The following is a 16,986-nucleotide window of genomic DNA, read 5'->3' as shown; positions in this document are numbered from 1 at the left end:
CCATTCTAAATAACTTGGAGGGCTTGCTTTTTGGTGATCCAGGTTACTTTTGATTATGAAGACTTCCAAAACACCAATATAAGGAAGATGTTGTTTGAAAGAAGTACGCAAGCAGAATCTAAACTAACTAGGGATTTACCTAATGGACTGAGGACTTATATTATTGTAAACAAGAATTGAGAAATAATTTCACAATTATCAGCACAGCTCCCAATTGGTGGTCATACATCAAGGTACTTTTTCCAGTATGACTTGTGAATTACAGCAGCTAACATGTATAGGGCAACTACTATGTGCTTTATAATGTAGATAATCTACTCTCTTATACAAGCTTTAAAGATAAGTTTGTGTTCAGCTCTAAGTAGCTAGGTTACTTGCACACTGCTTGAAAGAATAGACAAAGCCAAAGAACCATATTTCTTTCCCTAGGTTGATTCCAAATATGGTAGAATTAAAACCAAGCAGATTTGGGTTCAAAATCCTAGCTCCACTCTCCAGCTGTGACATTGGACAAACTACTAAACCTCTTTAAAGCTTAGTTTTTCTAAAAAAAAATTAGGGTTGGTAATATCTCTCCCATCGGCCATTTGTAAGGATTAAATAAAGTATCTTATATAGGGCTTCCCTGGTGGTGCAGTGGTTAAGAATCCACCTGCCAATGCAGGGTACATGGGTTTGAGCCCTGGTCCGGGAAGATACCACATGCCGTGGAGCAACTAAGCCTGTGCGCCACAACTACTGAGCCTGTGCTCTAGAGCCCGCGAGCCACGATTACTGAGCCCGCATGCCGCAACTACTGAAGCCTGCGGCCCTAGAGCCCGTGCTCTGCAACAAGAGAAGCCACTACCATGAGAAGCCCATGTACCGCAACGAAGACCCAACGCAGCCAAAAATAAATATAAATAAAATAAATAAATTTATTTTAAAAATCTTATAAAGGGCTTCCCTGGTGGCGCAGTGGTTGGGAGTCCGCCTGCCGATGCAGGGGACACGGGTTTGTGCCCCGGTCCGGGAGGGTCCCGCATGCCGCGGAGCGGCTGGGCCCGTGACCCATGGCTGCTGGGCCTGCGCGTCCGGAGCCTGTGCTCCGCAACGGGAGAGGCCACAGCGGTGAGAGGCCTGTGTACCAAAAAAAAAAAAAAAAAAAAAATCTTATAAAAAATTTATTTAAAAAAATGGTATATAAGTGACTGAATTTCATGGGGACTTGATATGTAACTTCTTACAGAGGTTCTTGTTGAATGGGATCGGACAGCTTATTTTCTAGACTGTTTAGAGATTTCTGGTTCCACCAGAACTAGTCATTGGTCTCCCACTTTCTGATGGACTGTACTGACTGCCTCCTCTTATCTATTCCCGTTGTTACACCTCATTTGTAGAATTTAAGATCATTTTAATGTTGGGGTGAGCATATGTGACACCCTAAAGTGTGTCCCTCCTCCAAGTACAGCATCCTCTGGTTTTCTCATTCTGCTGAGATTCTCCTGCCTCTACTGTAAGCAACAGCTCCTTGCTTTAAGACTCAGAGGTTGGAATGTAAAAGAAGTTTCTCAGCACTTCACTTTGCCCATTAGCAAGTTGGGTACCTGGCCTCCACTACCCAGACCAGGAAAAGAGTGGGAGATAGAATGGGGTTGGGTGGAAATGCTAATGAATGATGTTATCTTTCCCCACTTTTGTTCTAAGGCAGACATGGGGGTAAGGAAGCTGGTGTGAAGCTAAACACCAGGAGAAGTTGGCTGTCTTAGAGAGAGATACAGGGCGGCAGGCAATAGATTAAGGGTTAAGGTATTATTGCCTCACCCTTCTTTGGTAGAGAATGGATGAGAGTTGACTTCTCGGCCAATCAGAGGAGTTGAATGCCCCCAGATGCCATGGGGGCATTTGTAGTCTGGAGACACAATCAGAACAAATGTATTTATCTTGTGGCATCCTTGTTTACACTGGAAAAGGGAAGACCTGCTTACCAATGAGGGGTCTCAGGTACAGAACTGGGAAGTGGAACAAGTCCATCCTCTGGGGAGTTTTAAACATGATAAAGTGAAGGATGAGAGCTTCTTGGAGTTTTAAAGGATGTGGGAGATTGTGTCATCAAACCTTTTTTTTTTCTAGTCCTCCAGCTTTTTGAGTTTGTGTTTTACTGAATACTAGAGATCATCCTTTTTCTGTAAAGAAAGAAGAGTTCTACCCTCAGGCACCTCACACACTATCAGTGGAGCTGAATTCAATTACACGCACATTTCACTCTTGATCTTTCTTCTGCTTATCATAAAAGTCCCAGTTAACCAAGAAAAAGAGAAGTTGGCTAAAAATGAGAAGTATCTCAAATTGATTGTTAAAGGCTATTGAGAAACACAAGAAGAAGTATATGTGTGTGTTTTTTAAATGTATTTTGTTTTGAAGTACTTTTGATATTAAAAGACCAATAGCTAATGAAATAAATGACCATTATATAGCTAGAAATATGAAAGAAACTTCTTGTATAAGATGGATCCTTATAACAAGCCTTTATCATATTTTCTTAGAATCAATTTATGGTGGAAGAATTGTATAGGAGAGCTATTAGAAATTTTTTTTAACATCTTTATTGGAGTATAATTGCTTTACAATGGTGTTAGTTTCTGCTGTTTAACACTTAATTTTTATTTATTTATTTATTTTTGGCTGCGTTGGGTCTCTGTTGCTGCGTGCAGGCTTTCCCTAGTTGCAGTGAGCAGGAGCTATACTCTTCATTGCGGTGTGCGGGCTTCTCATTGTGGTGGCTTCTCTTGTTGTGGAGCATGGGTTCTAGGCTCGCGGGCTCAGTAGTTGTGGCTCGCGGGCTCTAGAGTGCAGGCTCAGTAGTTGTGGCTCATGGGCTTAGTTGCTCCGCAGCATGTGGGATCTTCCTGGACCAGGGCTCAAACCCGTGTCCCCTGCATTAGCAGGCAGATTCTTAACCACTGTGCCACCAGGGCGGTCCGAGAGCTCTTAGAATTTTAACAGCACAGAGTTTTCACTAGACCAACCTGGCTGTTCCCTATTCCATCCCCTTCACCAAAAAATTAGATTCTCCTGAAGCTGTCAAACTAAGGATCACAGAATAGAAACACAAATGAGGAATTCTTTCAATGCTGTGATATGTGTGTTTCAAATAGCAGACTAGGAGTGGTGGTCTTTGTTTTGTTTTGTTTTCTGTAGAGAAGGGCAACCATGGACTTGAGCAGACTGTAAATCCAAGTTGCTGGAGAAAAAGCTCATGATATCATCCTGGGGCACCACCATGAGAATCTTAATGTATTCTTTCTTACCACCTTGTTCCTGACTTCATTCATTTGCTTCTGATTATTTTTAGTGTTGTCAATTATTTAGCTAACAGGCAGAAAACTAGGCTTTTATTGACATCCAGAGGGACTCTCCTGAGTGTAATAGTGAAAGCAGTTTATTGAATGCCTGTGGGGTTGCTTTCTAATTGTACGCATTAATCTGCCCAAGCAAGCTGGCTGAAAATACACAAGCAGATTGCATGTGCAGATGGAGCACACGGGATGGTTTTTATGAAAAGACCTCTGGAATGTACTTCTGCAGTACTGTCTTTTCCTTAAAAATCAAATGACTGTGACTATTTCAATTGGCGGCTGAGAACAGACCAGATTAATGGTGCATTAAGTCTGCTACTCTGGCTGGGGACAGACTCAAATTTCACAGTGTAGAGTTAGTTATAGGATTCTTTTTTTTTTTTTTTTTTTTGCGGTACGCGGGCTTCCCACTGCCGTGGCCTCTCCCGTTGCGGAGCACAGGCTCCGAGACCATGGCTCACAGGCCCAGCCGCTCTGCGGCACGCGGGATCTTCCCGGACTGGGGCACGAACCCATGTCCCCTGCATTGGCAGGCGGACTCTCAACCACTGCGCCACCAGGGAAGCCCAGTTCTAGGATTCTTGAGCATGAAGGTGAAGGGTAGAAATAGGCTTCTAACCTTGGCATAGTTTTCACCATTATTTTACTCTGTCATTCTTTACTACTTATAAAAATACAAATGTGATTTTTCAGGATGGCTTTTTTAATTAGTCAATATTGCTGGTAGATTTGAGGATTTGAAGTAACAGTTAATAAACCTTTGTGTGTGTGTGTGTGTGTTTTGTTATAATCAAAGAAAGGATGTTGTGATTTAGGTTATTTAAATTTCAGCATTTGAAATTTAAATGGTAATTTATTTTGAGTCATAGTCATCTTTCTCACCATGTGGTTTTTGGATGGATGTCGAGACAGATTTGAATTTTGAGCCCATGTAATGAGTTATGGGGGTTAGGGTAAGATGTGAATCAGATGCATTTTGGGTACAGGTGTTAGGAAAAACAATGTTCTCTTAAGGATTTGCTGGAGAGGTGAGAATTGGGTATATTTTAAGCATTTACAATTTTAACTCATATCTAATAATCATTTAATCTAATAGATTGTACATTTGTATAGTTTTAAAAATATACAAAGTGCTTGGCTCTTTTAAATGTTATTTCAAAGTAATAAGCTGCTGTATTATTGAGAACCTATGGAGTGTCAGCAGTGTTAGGCATATATACATTTTTTCATTTAACGTTTAGATCAACCCTGTTAGGGATATATCATCTTCATTTTACAGGTGGAGGGTTGAGTAATTCAAAGTCACAGATATATTGAGCAATGCAGCCAAATCTTGGTCTTGAGATTTGGAGGACCAGGGATAATGAGTAATTCACAGGTGTGCTGTACTCACAAGGTCAGGATTATCAGGCTAGGGTGGGGGTGATAAGCCCTGTAGCTACACGGGGGGCCTGTGGAGAAGACTATAGAATAGGCCTGTGGAGAAGACTATAGAGTACGTCAGTTCAGAGATAAAGACTTGGGCAAAACTGACTTCTGATTCTTCCAAGGAGGATCTAAATTTTGCCTGCAAGAAGCAAAAGAAAAACTGAGGAAGTATGTCTGCTTTCTCTGATTTTCCTCACACCCGAAGGACATCCTTTCCCAGGTCCGACACTGGATTAATTCCACAGTTAAGCTTCCTGTAGGGTACATGGGCTTTTGTGAGCTCTCCTGGCTGGACTGTACTCCTAGGTACCAATATTTCCAGGGGAGAAGAGCTCAGTTCTTAAAACCTTGGCTGAAAAAGCCCTTGGAACCAAGCTCATTCCAAAGTAGGACCTTCTTATTTCTAAATTGCCAAGCACCACGACCATGAGCTCAGCCTGCCGATGGTAATGTTGGGAAGTTTTCTTCATTTCCGCCATTGGAACCACGCGTCTCTTTAATTTCCATTTGAATGATAGTGCGATTAGTTCCTAGGAGGCACATCTTCATCTGTTTTAATTTCCTAGAGCGGAGGATCCAGGCAGGTCTGCTGAATATGCACGCTTAGGTTCCAAGTTTGTCTTCTAATATGCTCACTAAACTTCTAATGCCCTTCGTGGGAGCTTCCAAAAGACACTTAAGGGCTAAACTGATCCCTTATCCATATGGTAGGCTTAAATCCAACCTCACATTTTATAATCCCAGTAAGGTGAACTGAAAGTCATCCTATTCGTAACTTTCTATCTTATGCTAATGAAGTGAACTTACAGGTACAAAAATCCTCTATTTGTTCAGAATGAGACTGAACAGTTTATCAGAAATCTGAGAGAATCCCTGTCTACTGAATGTTAAATCATGTTGATGGTTAAAATTTCTAGCCACTATCAATTCTTCCTGCAGATGTCCTGTGAATGTTAACTCATTTTCATTCCCACTGCCACTACCTTCATATAGGTATTTATCACATGCCACTTGCATTATGGCTTCTGTCTCCTAGTCATGCTCTGAGTTACTGGAATGGCTTTCTTACTCTCTTTGCCAACAGTCTCTTTTCTCGATTGTCTTATATGTTTGTCAGATTTCATTTTCTACAGTACAGCTTTTGTCATGTCACTATCCTATTCCAAAAGCCTTGATTACTTCCAATTGCTTATGAAGTAAATTCCAAATTCTCTAGCTGCACGATGGGGGAATTGTGAGCCGCCTTAGTAAGATGTCAGAAAGGACTGATTGGGTTTGGGCCTCTGTCGGGTTGATTTCGGGAGAGGGTTTGAGGAAGCAGGGTTTTGTTCTGGGTTGGCTGTTATCAGGAAGCAGGGGTAATAGTGATTAGGTATCAGGTATCTTTTTTTTTTTTTTTTTTTGCGGTACACGGGCCTCTCACTGTTGTGGCCTCTCCCGTTGTGGAGCACAGGCTCCGGACGTGCAGGCTCAGCGGCCATGGCTCACGGGCCCAGCCACTCCACGGCATGTGGGATCTTCCCAGACCGGGGCACGAACCCGTGTCCCCTGCAAAGGCAGGCAGACTCAACCACTGCGCCACCAGGGAAGCCCTCTTTTTTTTTTTTTTAACTTTTTTTTATATTGGAGTACAGTTGATTAACAATGTTGTGTTAGTTTCAGATGTACAGCAAAGTAGGTATCAGGTATCTTAATCTTATTTAAAAGGAGGGAAGATACTTTTAATTAATTAATACTGTACTTGATAAATAAGCAGTAGTCACTCCTATTAGCCAAAATGTTGGGGTGTTTGGTCACTTTTGTGGTTTAGACAAGATTCATGTATCTTTCTTTGTTCAGACATATCATGGAGTGGTCTTTTTTTTCATGATTCATCACCATCATAAAGTGACCTCCTCTGATATTGATATTGTGTGAAATTACTTTCAATAGGAGAACACCAAGGCTTAGCTGTGAATGCCAGGGCAGCTCCTGGATGTCAGGAACAGCTTCTGTCTTTTTCAGGATGTAGTTAATAGTTGGTTAAAGATAAAAGTTGACTGGTGCTTTACAAAACAGTTTCACTTAAGTATCTCATCACTGGAACCTGGTACCATCAGTGCTCCTCTTGGGAGGGTAGATCTAGGATCAGACTGCCTGCCTGGTCTCAAACTTTAACCTCTCTCCTAACATTGAGCCTAGGTTTCCTCATATATAGCATGGGGTGGGGCTAATATTTGCTAACTCGAAGATTAATCAATATAACCCATGTAAGAAATCTAGCATAGTGCTTGGAGGGAGAAGGTAGAGTATAAAGGAACTCCAAACAAGGATAGCAGAGGAAGAAGTAAGAGAGAGGGACCAGCTGACTCCGGCCTTTATCTCCAAGGGTAGAGCCTAAGAACTTTTGGACACACGAAAAGACCCTGGGGCCTGGAAAGTGCTCCTGGTAAATGTACTATACCTGGGGGAATATGTGCCCCCCCTTCCCCCCCGCCATCCTGGAGACAAGCTGCCTGCACAGCCAGCCAACTTTATCACTTTTGTGTGAGTTCTAAGATCTTTACTGAAAAAAACTGCCACAAAATAAACTCTGGTCAAACAAATAAGGAATCCAAGAAAGAGGAAGATGTAAGATATCAGAACAATTATGAATAAAGAAGACAATGACATTTATAGCCAAATATATGATTAGCTTTTTTCTTTTTTCTTATTAAGAATCAACATGATGAAATTAAAATCATGGAGGATTTCAGTGCTATGGAAGAGGCACAAGGGAGAGAGAAGGATAGGAAGTAAAACAATTATTATTTCTTTTGCATGAGTGAATGCTAGTGAATTCCAGATATTGATAGAAAAAAATAAGTAATTATGTGTTTATTATATGTTTAATTGTATTGTATGTACAAATAGGATATATAACAAAAACGTAAGAAGAAAAAAATCAAATGAAAAATTGATAATTACAACAAAAGGCAGAAAAGAGGTGGAAGTTTTATAAGCAACAAGACAGCAATCACGAAAAAGGTATATAGGCTAAATTTCCTTATTTAAAAAAAAGTTCCTGGATTGCAGAAAAAAAAAAAAAAAAGCAAAAATCTAGCTATATGCTACTCTAAGAGATATCTATAAAACAAAAGAGTTGGAAAACAAAGGCATGGAACATATATCCATAAATGCTAGTAAAAGAAGGCAGATGTAGCAATATTAATATGAGACAAAATTGAATGCAAGATGAAAAGCATTCAACAGGATAAAGAATATTTTATGCACATAAAATATGTAATCCCAAAGATAATGTGAACTGTAAATATCAATATAGATTTGAAATATATGAAACAAAAACTGCTGAAGTCTGTAATATAGATTATGGATTTGTCAAATTTTCCTTTTATTCTCCGTAGAAATTAATAGGTCATCATGTGAACCAAAAAACTTCATGAGGAATAGAGGATATGAATAACTTGGCACGATAACATAGACATAGTTACAAAGTGTTGTACCTAGTTTATGAAAATACCTATTCTTTTCAAATATGACTTAACTACCATTGGCCATGACTAAGGCCTCAAAGACTCTCAGTAAGTTCCAAAAATACCCCCAAATCCTATAAAGCCACTATTCCTAAGAAAAATGTAATAAAATTAGAAATTAAGCAATCAGAAATTTTAAAGTCTACCCACTTAAAAATTTTTTTCTAATTACCTTTTTAAAGGATTGTTAGGTTACCATCTGTCACCACACTAGACTTAATGCAGTGATCATTTCATAATGTATAAAAATACCAGGTCACTATGTTTTATACCTGAAACTAATATAATATTGTGTGTTAATTATTCAATTAAAAAATAAAAAAATTAAAGATTCAGGTTCCCTGGGAGGATGGGGGGAGACTATTAGGATAAAAAATTTTGAAACCAAAACTGAAATTACAAATTCCTTTGGGATAAGAGAATATAAATTAACAAGTATTCCACGTTAAAATCCATGGGATGTGACTACCAAATTATTTAGAAGATGCAGAAGTTTAAAAGCTTTTAGAAAAAATGGAAATAAAATAACTAAGCATTTTACTAAGATAAGATTATAGCCATAAAATAAATACAAATAGAAGGGAGGAATAAATAAAGGGGAAAAAGTGATGAAGTTGAATAGAAAAATTTATCATCACTAAATTAAACCAAGAACTAGGTTTATTTGGAAAATTCTGGTAAAATAGATAAACTTTTGACTTGTCTGAGTAAGGAATAAGGAAGAACTCCAAGGATAAGAAAGGAAGTATAACCAAAATTCGAGAAGAGAAATACTATGTCCTACTTCTGTTAATTTTTTTTAACCCAGATTTCCTCATTTATTTCCTAGGAAAATATATGCTATTAGACTTGAAACCTGAATAGAATAAAAACTCTAAATGGAAGGGAAAATATAGTTTGATCTCACCTAAAAAAGACAATAGGCCCAGTTGGTTTGAAAACAGAAGAAGAAGGTAACTTTCTCAGTAAAGTCTGGAACAGGATAAGAAGGGCATTTGCTCTTTATCACTGATACTGATTTTTAGATAGAAAATTAGAGAGAGTTTCTATTTCTAACAAAGAAAGAATTTAAATATTGGAAAGGAAGAGATATAAGTGCCTCTGATTGCTCACCTAAAACCTCTCAAGGAAATCAACTAAAAAATTATTAGAACTAATACAAATAGTTTGACTATCATGAATGAATCTAAAATCAATATGCAAACACTTCTGTCTTTGCACCATCAGACACACCATCAAAAGCTCATTATAAAATATAATTGAAAGAAAAATTTCATTTACAATAATTATCCACACTGTAAAAGAGGTGAGTGTAAGCCTAATAGACCTATACATAAAATAAAATACCTAAAATAAAATGAAAATATTAAATGTAGATCATCTATTTACTATAGAAGGGGAAAAAATCAACATTGTAAAGATAATTCCACTCTTATTTATATATAAATTAAACAGGACCTTTTGTGAAATTTGCTAAAACATTTTTAAAGAGAAAATATGAAAAAAAAATAGACAAACCTGAAAAACTGAAGGGACAGGGAGAAGCTTGTACCAGGTATCGTATACAACATAGGTATGGTAGTAATAACAAAGTGTTATTGGCATTGTAATAAATAAACTTAGTGAATGGGAGAGAGTCTACAAGTAGACCCATGGGTATATGGGAATTTAGTATTTAGGACTTTAGCTATTGATAAAGGTATTTGTTCAATCAGTGTCAAAAGGACAGATGATTTGACAAATTGTACTAATTCAGCACAATTAGAATGTAATGAAGAATGCTTTTATAATTTTGTGGTAAAACTCCTTTCTACACTATATACACAACTTGGAAGCCATAAGAAAAAAAATACAGATTTGACTACAGAAAAAAACCTATGATAGATGACGTAATGAACTACGTTACAAGTAAGTGATAGTCTAGGAGAAACTATTTGCCTCAAAAATAATGGGCAAAGGCTTAATTTCACAAAGAAGCCTTACAAATTAATAAGAAAAAGGCAACTCTAGAAAAATTGGCGAAGGGCTTGAAACAAATAGTTAAAAGAGAAGAAATATAAATAAATGAAATATTCAGCTTCACTAATCAGAGAAACACAATTTTTTTATTTATTACACTGGTAAAAATATAAATGTATTGATAATATCTCACATTAGGAAATGTGCTTTCATTTATTCAACAATATGTACCTGGTATGTGTCAAGCACTATACTAGGTTAGTATATACTAGGTTAGTAAGTTCCTGGTATGTACTGTGAATATCACTGAGTCGTGCTCCTGTTGCCCTCCCTCCATCTAGGCCCACTTCACTCATTTATATCACCGTCTGCACCATGCAGTCATTGGCATTTGTGCGTCAGCTGACAGGAGGTGAGAGAAGAAAAAACTGCCCCATTCACTCCCAGCAAGATAAAAAGAACCAGGGAGATATTTGTCACTGGTATTTTTTCAGCGAGGGTACCTTTTAAATTATGACTAGCTTTAAAATAGGTAGTTTAACATTTTTATTAGTATGTTCTTTTTTGTTTTTGATGTGGACTATTTTTTAAAAAAATCTTTATTGAATTTGTTACAATATTGCTTCTGTTTTATGTTTTGGTTTTTTTGGCCGCAAGGCATGTGGGATCTTAGCTCCCCGACTAAGGATTGAACCCATACCCCCTGCATTGGAAGGCAAAGTCTTAACCACTGGACCGCCAGGGAAAGTCCCTGTTAGTGTGTTCTTATGTGTCTTGTCATGGTGCAAAGTTGGCGGTTACCTGGTGGGTAACCAGGTAGAGGAAGGTGCGTAGCACCTTGTAGCCCTGGGGTGTGATTAGTGGCAGTAGCCTGATTCACAAGCTCCTACAGATCTAAGTGAATGTTTTTAAGCGTATTCTTTTTTAAAATCCTTGCTGTTTATCTATTTTATATATGGTACTGTGCGTCTGTTAATCCCATACTCCCAATTTATCCCTCTCCCCGCTTCCCCTTTGGTAACCAAAAGTTTGTTTTTCATGTAAACTGATTCTTCCATGAACGTTAGAAACCCTAGTTGTCTTTTCTAACTATTTTTTTAAAAAGCCTTGTAGGAATTATCTTTGCATTTCTGTCCTATTTAAATGAGCCAACAGACACACATTTCACTCTCTGTGGCCTTTCCCGTATATTTTATCCTTTCAAAAAAGTCAAAAACTTTTTGATTGATGAATCTCCATTAACATTAATATTCCATCATATTGCAATATAACCAGCCATATCCCTTTCCTTCCCTGACTTTCTCACCCTCAGTTTCTCCTTCCAAACCCCTACCTGTCCTCAAACTACTGGGATAAATGAGTACACGTTTTTATACTCTGGGCCTAGGCCTGATACCAAGACAGCTTAAGGGTGGGTTCCTCCCCTTTCCCACATTCTCCTCCCCTGACTAAGGTTCTGAAATAACTAAGATGCCTAGTTTAATCCTTGAGAATTCTATTCTTCTACTCTTCCTCAGCTCTTCTTGGCCTCTTCTTATGTACTACTTGTGGAACTGATGACCTAAATGGAGAGAGAATTCTCTTGTATATATAAATTTATGTTGTATTACTAGGGTTGGCTAATTGCTGTGATCAACAGACCTCAAAATAAATAGTTGCTTGAGCATTATTATTATTTTTTTCTCATGTAAGACATGGGTGAACAGGTTTGAGAGGAGACCCCCTCCACTCAGATATTCAGGCACCGAAAACTGTTAGCAGTGCTACCACCTTCAATACACAAACGACTTCCAACTTTGTGCTGGGGTTTGCCTCTATCCAGACAGCCAGAAGGAGGAGGAAAATGTATGGAGGTGCATGCGTAGGAAACTTATTATTAGTTCATCCTGGAAGTGGTGTGCATCACTTCCTCATTCCATTGGTCAAAACTCAACCACATGGCCAGCCTTAGCAGTAAGGGAGGCTAGGAAATGTAGTCAGGTTGTGTGACTAGAAGAGGAGAACTTCCATTCTGATGGACATTTAGCAGTCTCTGCTACAATGGGATTATGTCCAGGTGATGCTACCCTGAAGAGACATTTTAGGATAAGCCATGGGCATCACCCTAAGAACAAGTGTCATAAGTTGGAGATGAGTTAAGTAGATCTTCAAAACCAGTCTGTTATTGGTGGTCCATCCTCAGTTGTTCTATGGAGAATAAAGGAAGGGATCCTGTATTTATGCCTGGGTCAAAGTGATAAAGTGGGAGAGGATCACCCCCCTCAGTAGGTGGCAGAGTCACAGTGGTGACAAAGAAAGAACCCTCATGAAAAGGTGACTCAGTGCTAGAGTCCAGGGTTCTTAGTTTTGTTGGATTTCCCGTCCAGTAGATCTTCCTCCTTTTGCCCCTCAAGGAGGTTCATATATTTTGTTTTTATTAAATACGATCATAATTACCTACAGGAATTCCAGTCCAGTTCAGCCAATGTGTAGAATTTACAGTATTGATAGTAGAAAAATGCCATTTAGCCTGGTAGCTTGGAACTTGTCTTGTTTGTATAGTTAATCACTTGGGAGTTATCCACCATTCTTCACAGGCCCCTACTTGTATGCCTCTGACAGTCCTGTGGCCCTGTCATTATGATTGTGGCATGAGTGGGGCAGTGATCGTTGGCACAAAGGCCATGCCTGGTGGTTAGCAACCCAGCCAGCTTAGTGCTTGGCATTGGCAGGTAAGAAGCAACTGTTGGAACACAATGCGGGGCTGCCAGCCTACTTGGTCTGAAGCTCCTTATCTGCTTATTATCATGGTGCTTCTTTTTCACTGCTTTCTCCCGTGGTCTGCTCTCAGCTAAGGATATTCAGAAATCTTAACCAAACTTCTGGCAATACTCTTCTTTTTGCACACTTTTGACTGATGGCTTCATAAAGCCCCAGACAATGGGGCAGCTTCCAGCCTCTGCGACTTCATTAGTCTCCTTGTCTATTCTGGGCAAGATAAGCAATCCTAGACAAATGGAAAACCTGCTTGTCTCAGCTGCTGAAGCCTTGTGTTTCTCAGGGTTATGTTTGTCACTTAACTTTCAGCTCTTCCTTTCCCAGCTCAAGCTTCTGACCTTGTTCAAGTGCCGTGTTCTACCTAAGTAATTATTTGAAGTGATGTTGGCATCTCTTTAACTTCTAATTCCTTTTTGATTCCCCCCCCCCTCACTGGATACCATTTATTTTTACCAGACCATTTGTGTCTCCTTTGATGCCCGTGCCCTAAATGCTTGATAAATTGGATCTTAGCATCAGCCTAAAGTATTAGCGGGAAGCAGAGGGATGACAAAGAAGGAAGCAGAAGGGGAGCAGGGTGCAAGGGTCTGGTGCAGTGTAAGTCTGGCCTTGCTGAGCTATTTGATTGTGCATATGCAGTAAGGGGATCAAAATCCCACAAATTACATGGGGAAAGGACAAAGGAACCGAAATTCATCACTGGTAAGCAGAATGGGGCAGTTGTTACAGTAAGGACTGGGAAACAATTCCAATATTCATGCTTGACATACATGAGGGGAGGACCTGGGATGATGGGGTGGATTTTTAAGGAAAAAGCAACTTATTAAGACAGAGGATTCGTCTAGGTCCATCTATCACAGTCTCTTAGAGCTAAAAAGAGATGCCAGAAATACAGACCAGAACTGGCAGCACTTCTTACCTTCCGTGGAAGGTACAAACCAAGTATAAAGGGGTGTGTGTGTGTGTGTGTGTGCGTGTGTGTGTATGTGTGTGTGTAGGGAGAGGGTCCGTTTCTGCTTTCAGAATTCCAAAGGGGTCCATGACTCATAAATGGTTAAGAGTTATGGATTAGCAGCTCTGTGTATGCTGAGAGTAGTCAAAGCACGAGGGCAGTGAGATGACTAGGAGAGAGACCCCTGGAGGGTGAAGGGCCTAATATGACACCAGTGTGGAGTGAGGTGTTGTAGGGGAGGGATATTCCACAGCCCTACAGTGAAGTCTGAGTGTCACGCTTTAAATGTTCAGATAGGAAATTAGGGCCCCATACTGTGGAATCTGAGAGGACATTTATCTCCATGTCAAAGTACACGAAGCAGAAAAAAATGAAATCATAGGTTCATATTCCACAAACCTAGTTTTACATTTTTCAAACTATGAATGCAGCCTTGCAATAGCATTTTGTTCTGATTTTCTACTCTACCGTGTCCGCAAACTCACCTTTTGTTCTACCTAGGACACTTCTAGTCATCCCCCAATAAAAGTCTAGGCTGGTACCCAAAGGCACAATAAATAATGATAGTTCTACTTTGATGAAGGCACTAACACCTATTTGGGTTGCACTAGCAAAACTGCTGAGTTCTTGAGAAGATTCGACACACAGTCGCCACACAGAGGTACCCGTCCAGTGGCTGTTTGTGACCCACAGTCTTCAGCTTGGGTAAGTGGAACGTCATTCAGGGTGTCATCTGGCACTTTGTAAAGTGGATGAAGATTAAGGCCAGAGAGTGACCTGTACAGCATAGAATTTTGGAAGTAAAGGCAGGTGATCTGAGCTGAAACTTTGACCTCAACTATTGTCTCAGCTGTAAAACAATGCTTGTACTTGTTGCCAACATTATGGACTGAGCATCAGCCTCTGAAAAACCTTTGATCTCACCCAGTCATCCGTCCATCTATCCATCCCTCAAATTTTTATGTTTATATAAGGTCTACCAAGCACATACAGTTTCTGCCTGGAAGGACCTTAGTCAAGTGGAGGAGAGAACCAGGTATAAAGCAGAGTGGTGAGTGTAGAGCATGTAGCAGTTGGAAAGCTGAAGCTTAAAAGATGAGTCAGAAGAGAGTCATTCCAGGTGTCAGAAATTAGAAGCAAGATTAAGGTATAATGGCAAGAAAAAGCATGGCTGTGTTAGGGATGAGTTTTGTGTAGCCACAGTCTAGAAGGGCAAGCCAGAAGGCTGGAGAAGAAATCAGTAGCCATGAGGAGAGTTTCTCATTTGTGGCAGTCTGGGATGGTTCATTGTGTGGGCTGTCGTGGGTAGTGCAGGACTTGTAGCATCCCTGACCCCGGGTACAAGATGCTATCAGCAACTCCCGGACACTGAGGTTCCAGAGATGCCCCACACAGGAAGCTCATGGTGCTTCTGGTAGAACACCACTGCAGACATGTATATGCCACATTGGAAAACTTGAACCTCATTCTGTCAGTACTGAAGGTACTGAACAGTTTTGAACAGGAAAGCCTCAAGGTCAGATTTGCATTTTCGCTGGATCACTGGTAACCAGGTGAAGGATGGGTCTGAAGTAATAGAGAGGTCTCTGAGGCTTCTATATTAGCCTCGGCAAGCAATGATGAAGACTTGAAGTAAGGTGGTGGGTGAGAGGATGGAGATGAGAGTGCAGGTCAGAGAACCACTTAGGAGGTGAACGAGGCAGGACTGACCAACTGGGGGCAAGGAAGTAGTGTCATTAAGGATGACCATTGGAAAGCCTTGTAGTTGAAAGAAAAGATTGGTTTAAGTTTTTAAAAGTCTTAGCTTTTCAGGGTTTGGGCAGGTAAATGAGAGGTTGTTAGAGACATCTGATCTTCCTCTCCACCCAGCGCCTTTTCTTTTTAGTGACCACATTTTAAAATGTCAGGAAGACATTAGGACACTCCTTGGGAAAAAGTCATTCTCCTCTTACCTGCAAACCTCTAAATGCTGCTTCTTTTTTCCGTGCTTCTAAGGCGGTGTTCCAAAGTCCAAATTTACTAGTGTGGGCTCCACAAGTCACATCAAATCCATCATCCCTCTCCCCTCATTGCAGGGCGCTGGAGGAAGGAGTTGAGAAGCTGTAGGTAGTAGAATTAAACCCCGTGTAGAGACGCTCCATGACATCTGTCTGGATAGCCTTTTCATTATGGGGGAGGGGAGGGAAAGCAGGAGTTGGCTAGCTTTACCACCTGGGTGTTTGGCTGGCAGGATGGTCTTGATTTCTGTTTGAGGGCTTCTTGAATTCTGTGGTCGAAACACCTGTGTGCTTGCTCGATTGATTTTGGCTCGTTTCTTCAATTTAACAAGATCATCCTGGAATTTTAATAGTGTCTTCCAAGGCATTAGTAATCTTTCCCAGAGCTGCATTTTCTGTGGATTGATTAGTGCCTTAGTCATAAGATCCTCAGAGCTATTAATAGGAAATATGGAGCAGTATTGGCTCCTTACCAGCAGCATTCAATAGCTGCTCCCATTTTGACACCAAACTATTAATAATTTGTGGGTGTTCAATATATTTAACTGACTTTTTTACCCACATTGTATTCTTCTCATACTGTCTAATCCATATGCATAGAAGTCCTCAGAGAATGCACTGCAGAACCATTTCTTAATGCTTTAGGAAAATCAAGCATGTACACGACACTTCTGCGAAGTTAAAAGAAGACACCTGCAGTTTGCCTTAACTGTGGTCAGTGCACAGAAGGTGAGCACTGCATGGTCTCCATCTAGGTGGGGTGTGAGGAGCCGCACTGTCTCAAGTGTTTTTAAACACAATTTAAATTTTACTATATAATGCAACTTTCCTGAGAAAATTTTTCTTCTTACACTTATTTAAATGTGGGGCTGCCATGGCAGATGGGAATTTAATAAATGCCATATGACGATGTCAGTGAAAAAGACAAGAAGATTCCTGTGGGTGTCACACAGGAGAACTTCAGACAAGAAGAACTTACAGTGTCCACTCACACATGGATGGATATAGTTCTCTGTACTGGGGGTGGGTGTGGAAGCAGAAGT

At 40.0% G+C, this 16,986-nt stretch overlaps 1 protein-coding gene across 3 annotated transcripts in view; it reads left to right on the top strand.

The window, feature by feature from the left end:
- The window catches only part of EPSTI1 (epithelial stromal interaction 1), a 100,415-nt gene that overhangs the window by 42,098 nt on the left and 41,331 nt on the right, over positions 1-16,986 (top strand). For all 3 annotated transcript variants that reach the window (XM_027116182.1, XM_027116183.1, XM_027116181.1), the window contains exon 7: positions 14,558-14,651. In XM_027116182.1, coding sequence (XP_026971983.1) covers positions 14,558-14,651 — 94 coding nt within the window. The remainder of the gene's footprint in view (positions 1-14,557; positions 14,652-16,986) is intronic.

Source organism: Aethalodelphis obliquidens, unplaced genomic scaffold (genome assembly GCF_003676395.1).
Source record: "Aethalodelphis obliquidens isolate GAN/ISIS:26980383/991018 unplaced genomic scaffold, ASM367639v1 scaffold16, whole genome shotgun sequence".
NCBI lineage: Eukaryota > Metazoa > Chordata > Mammalia > Artiodactyla > Delphinidae > Aethalodelphis > Aethalodelphis obliquidens.
This window is presented reverse-complemented; position numbering and strand designations above follow the sequence as displayed.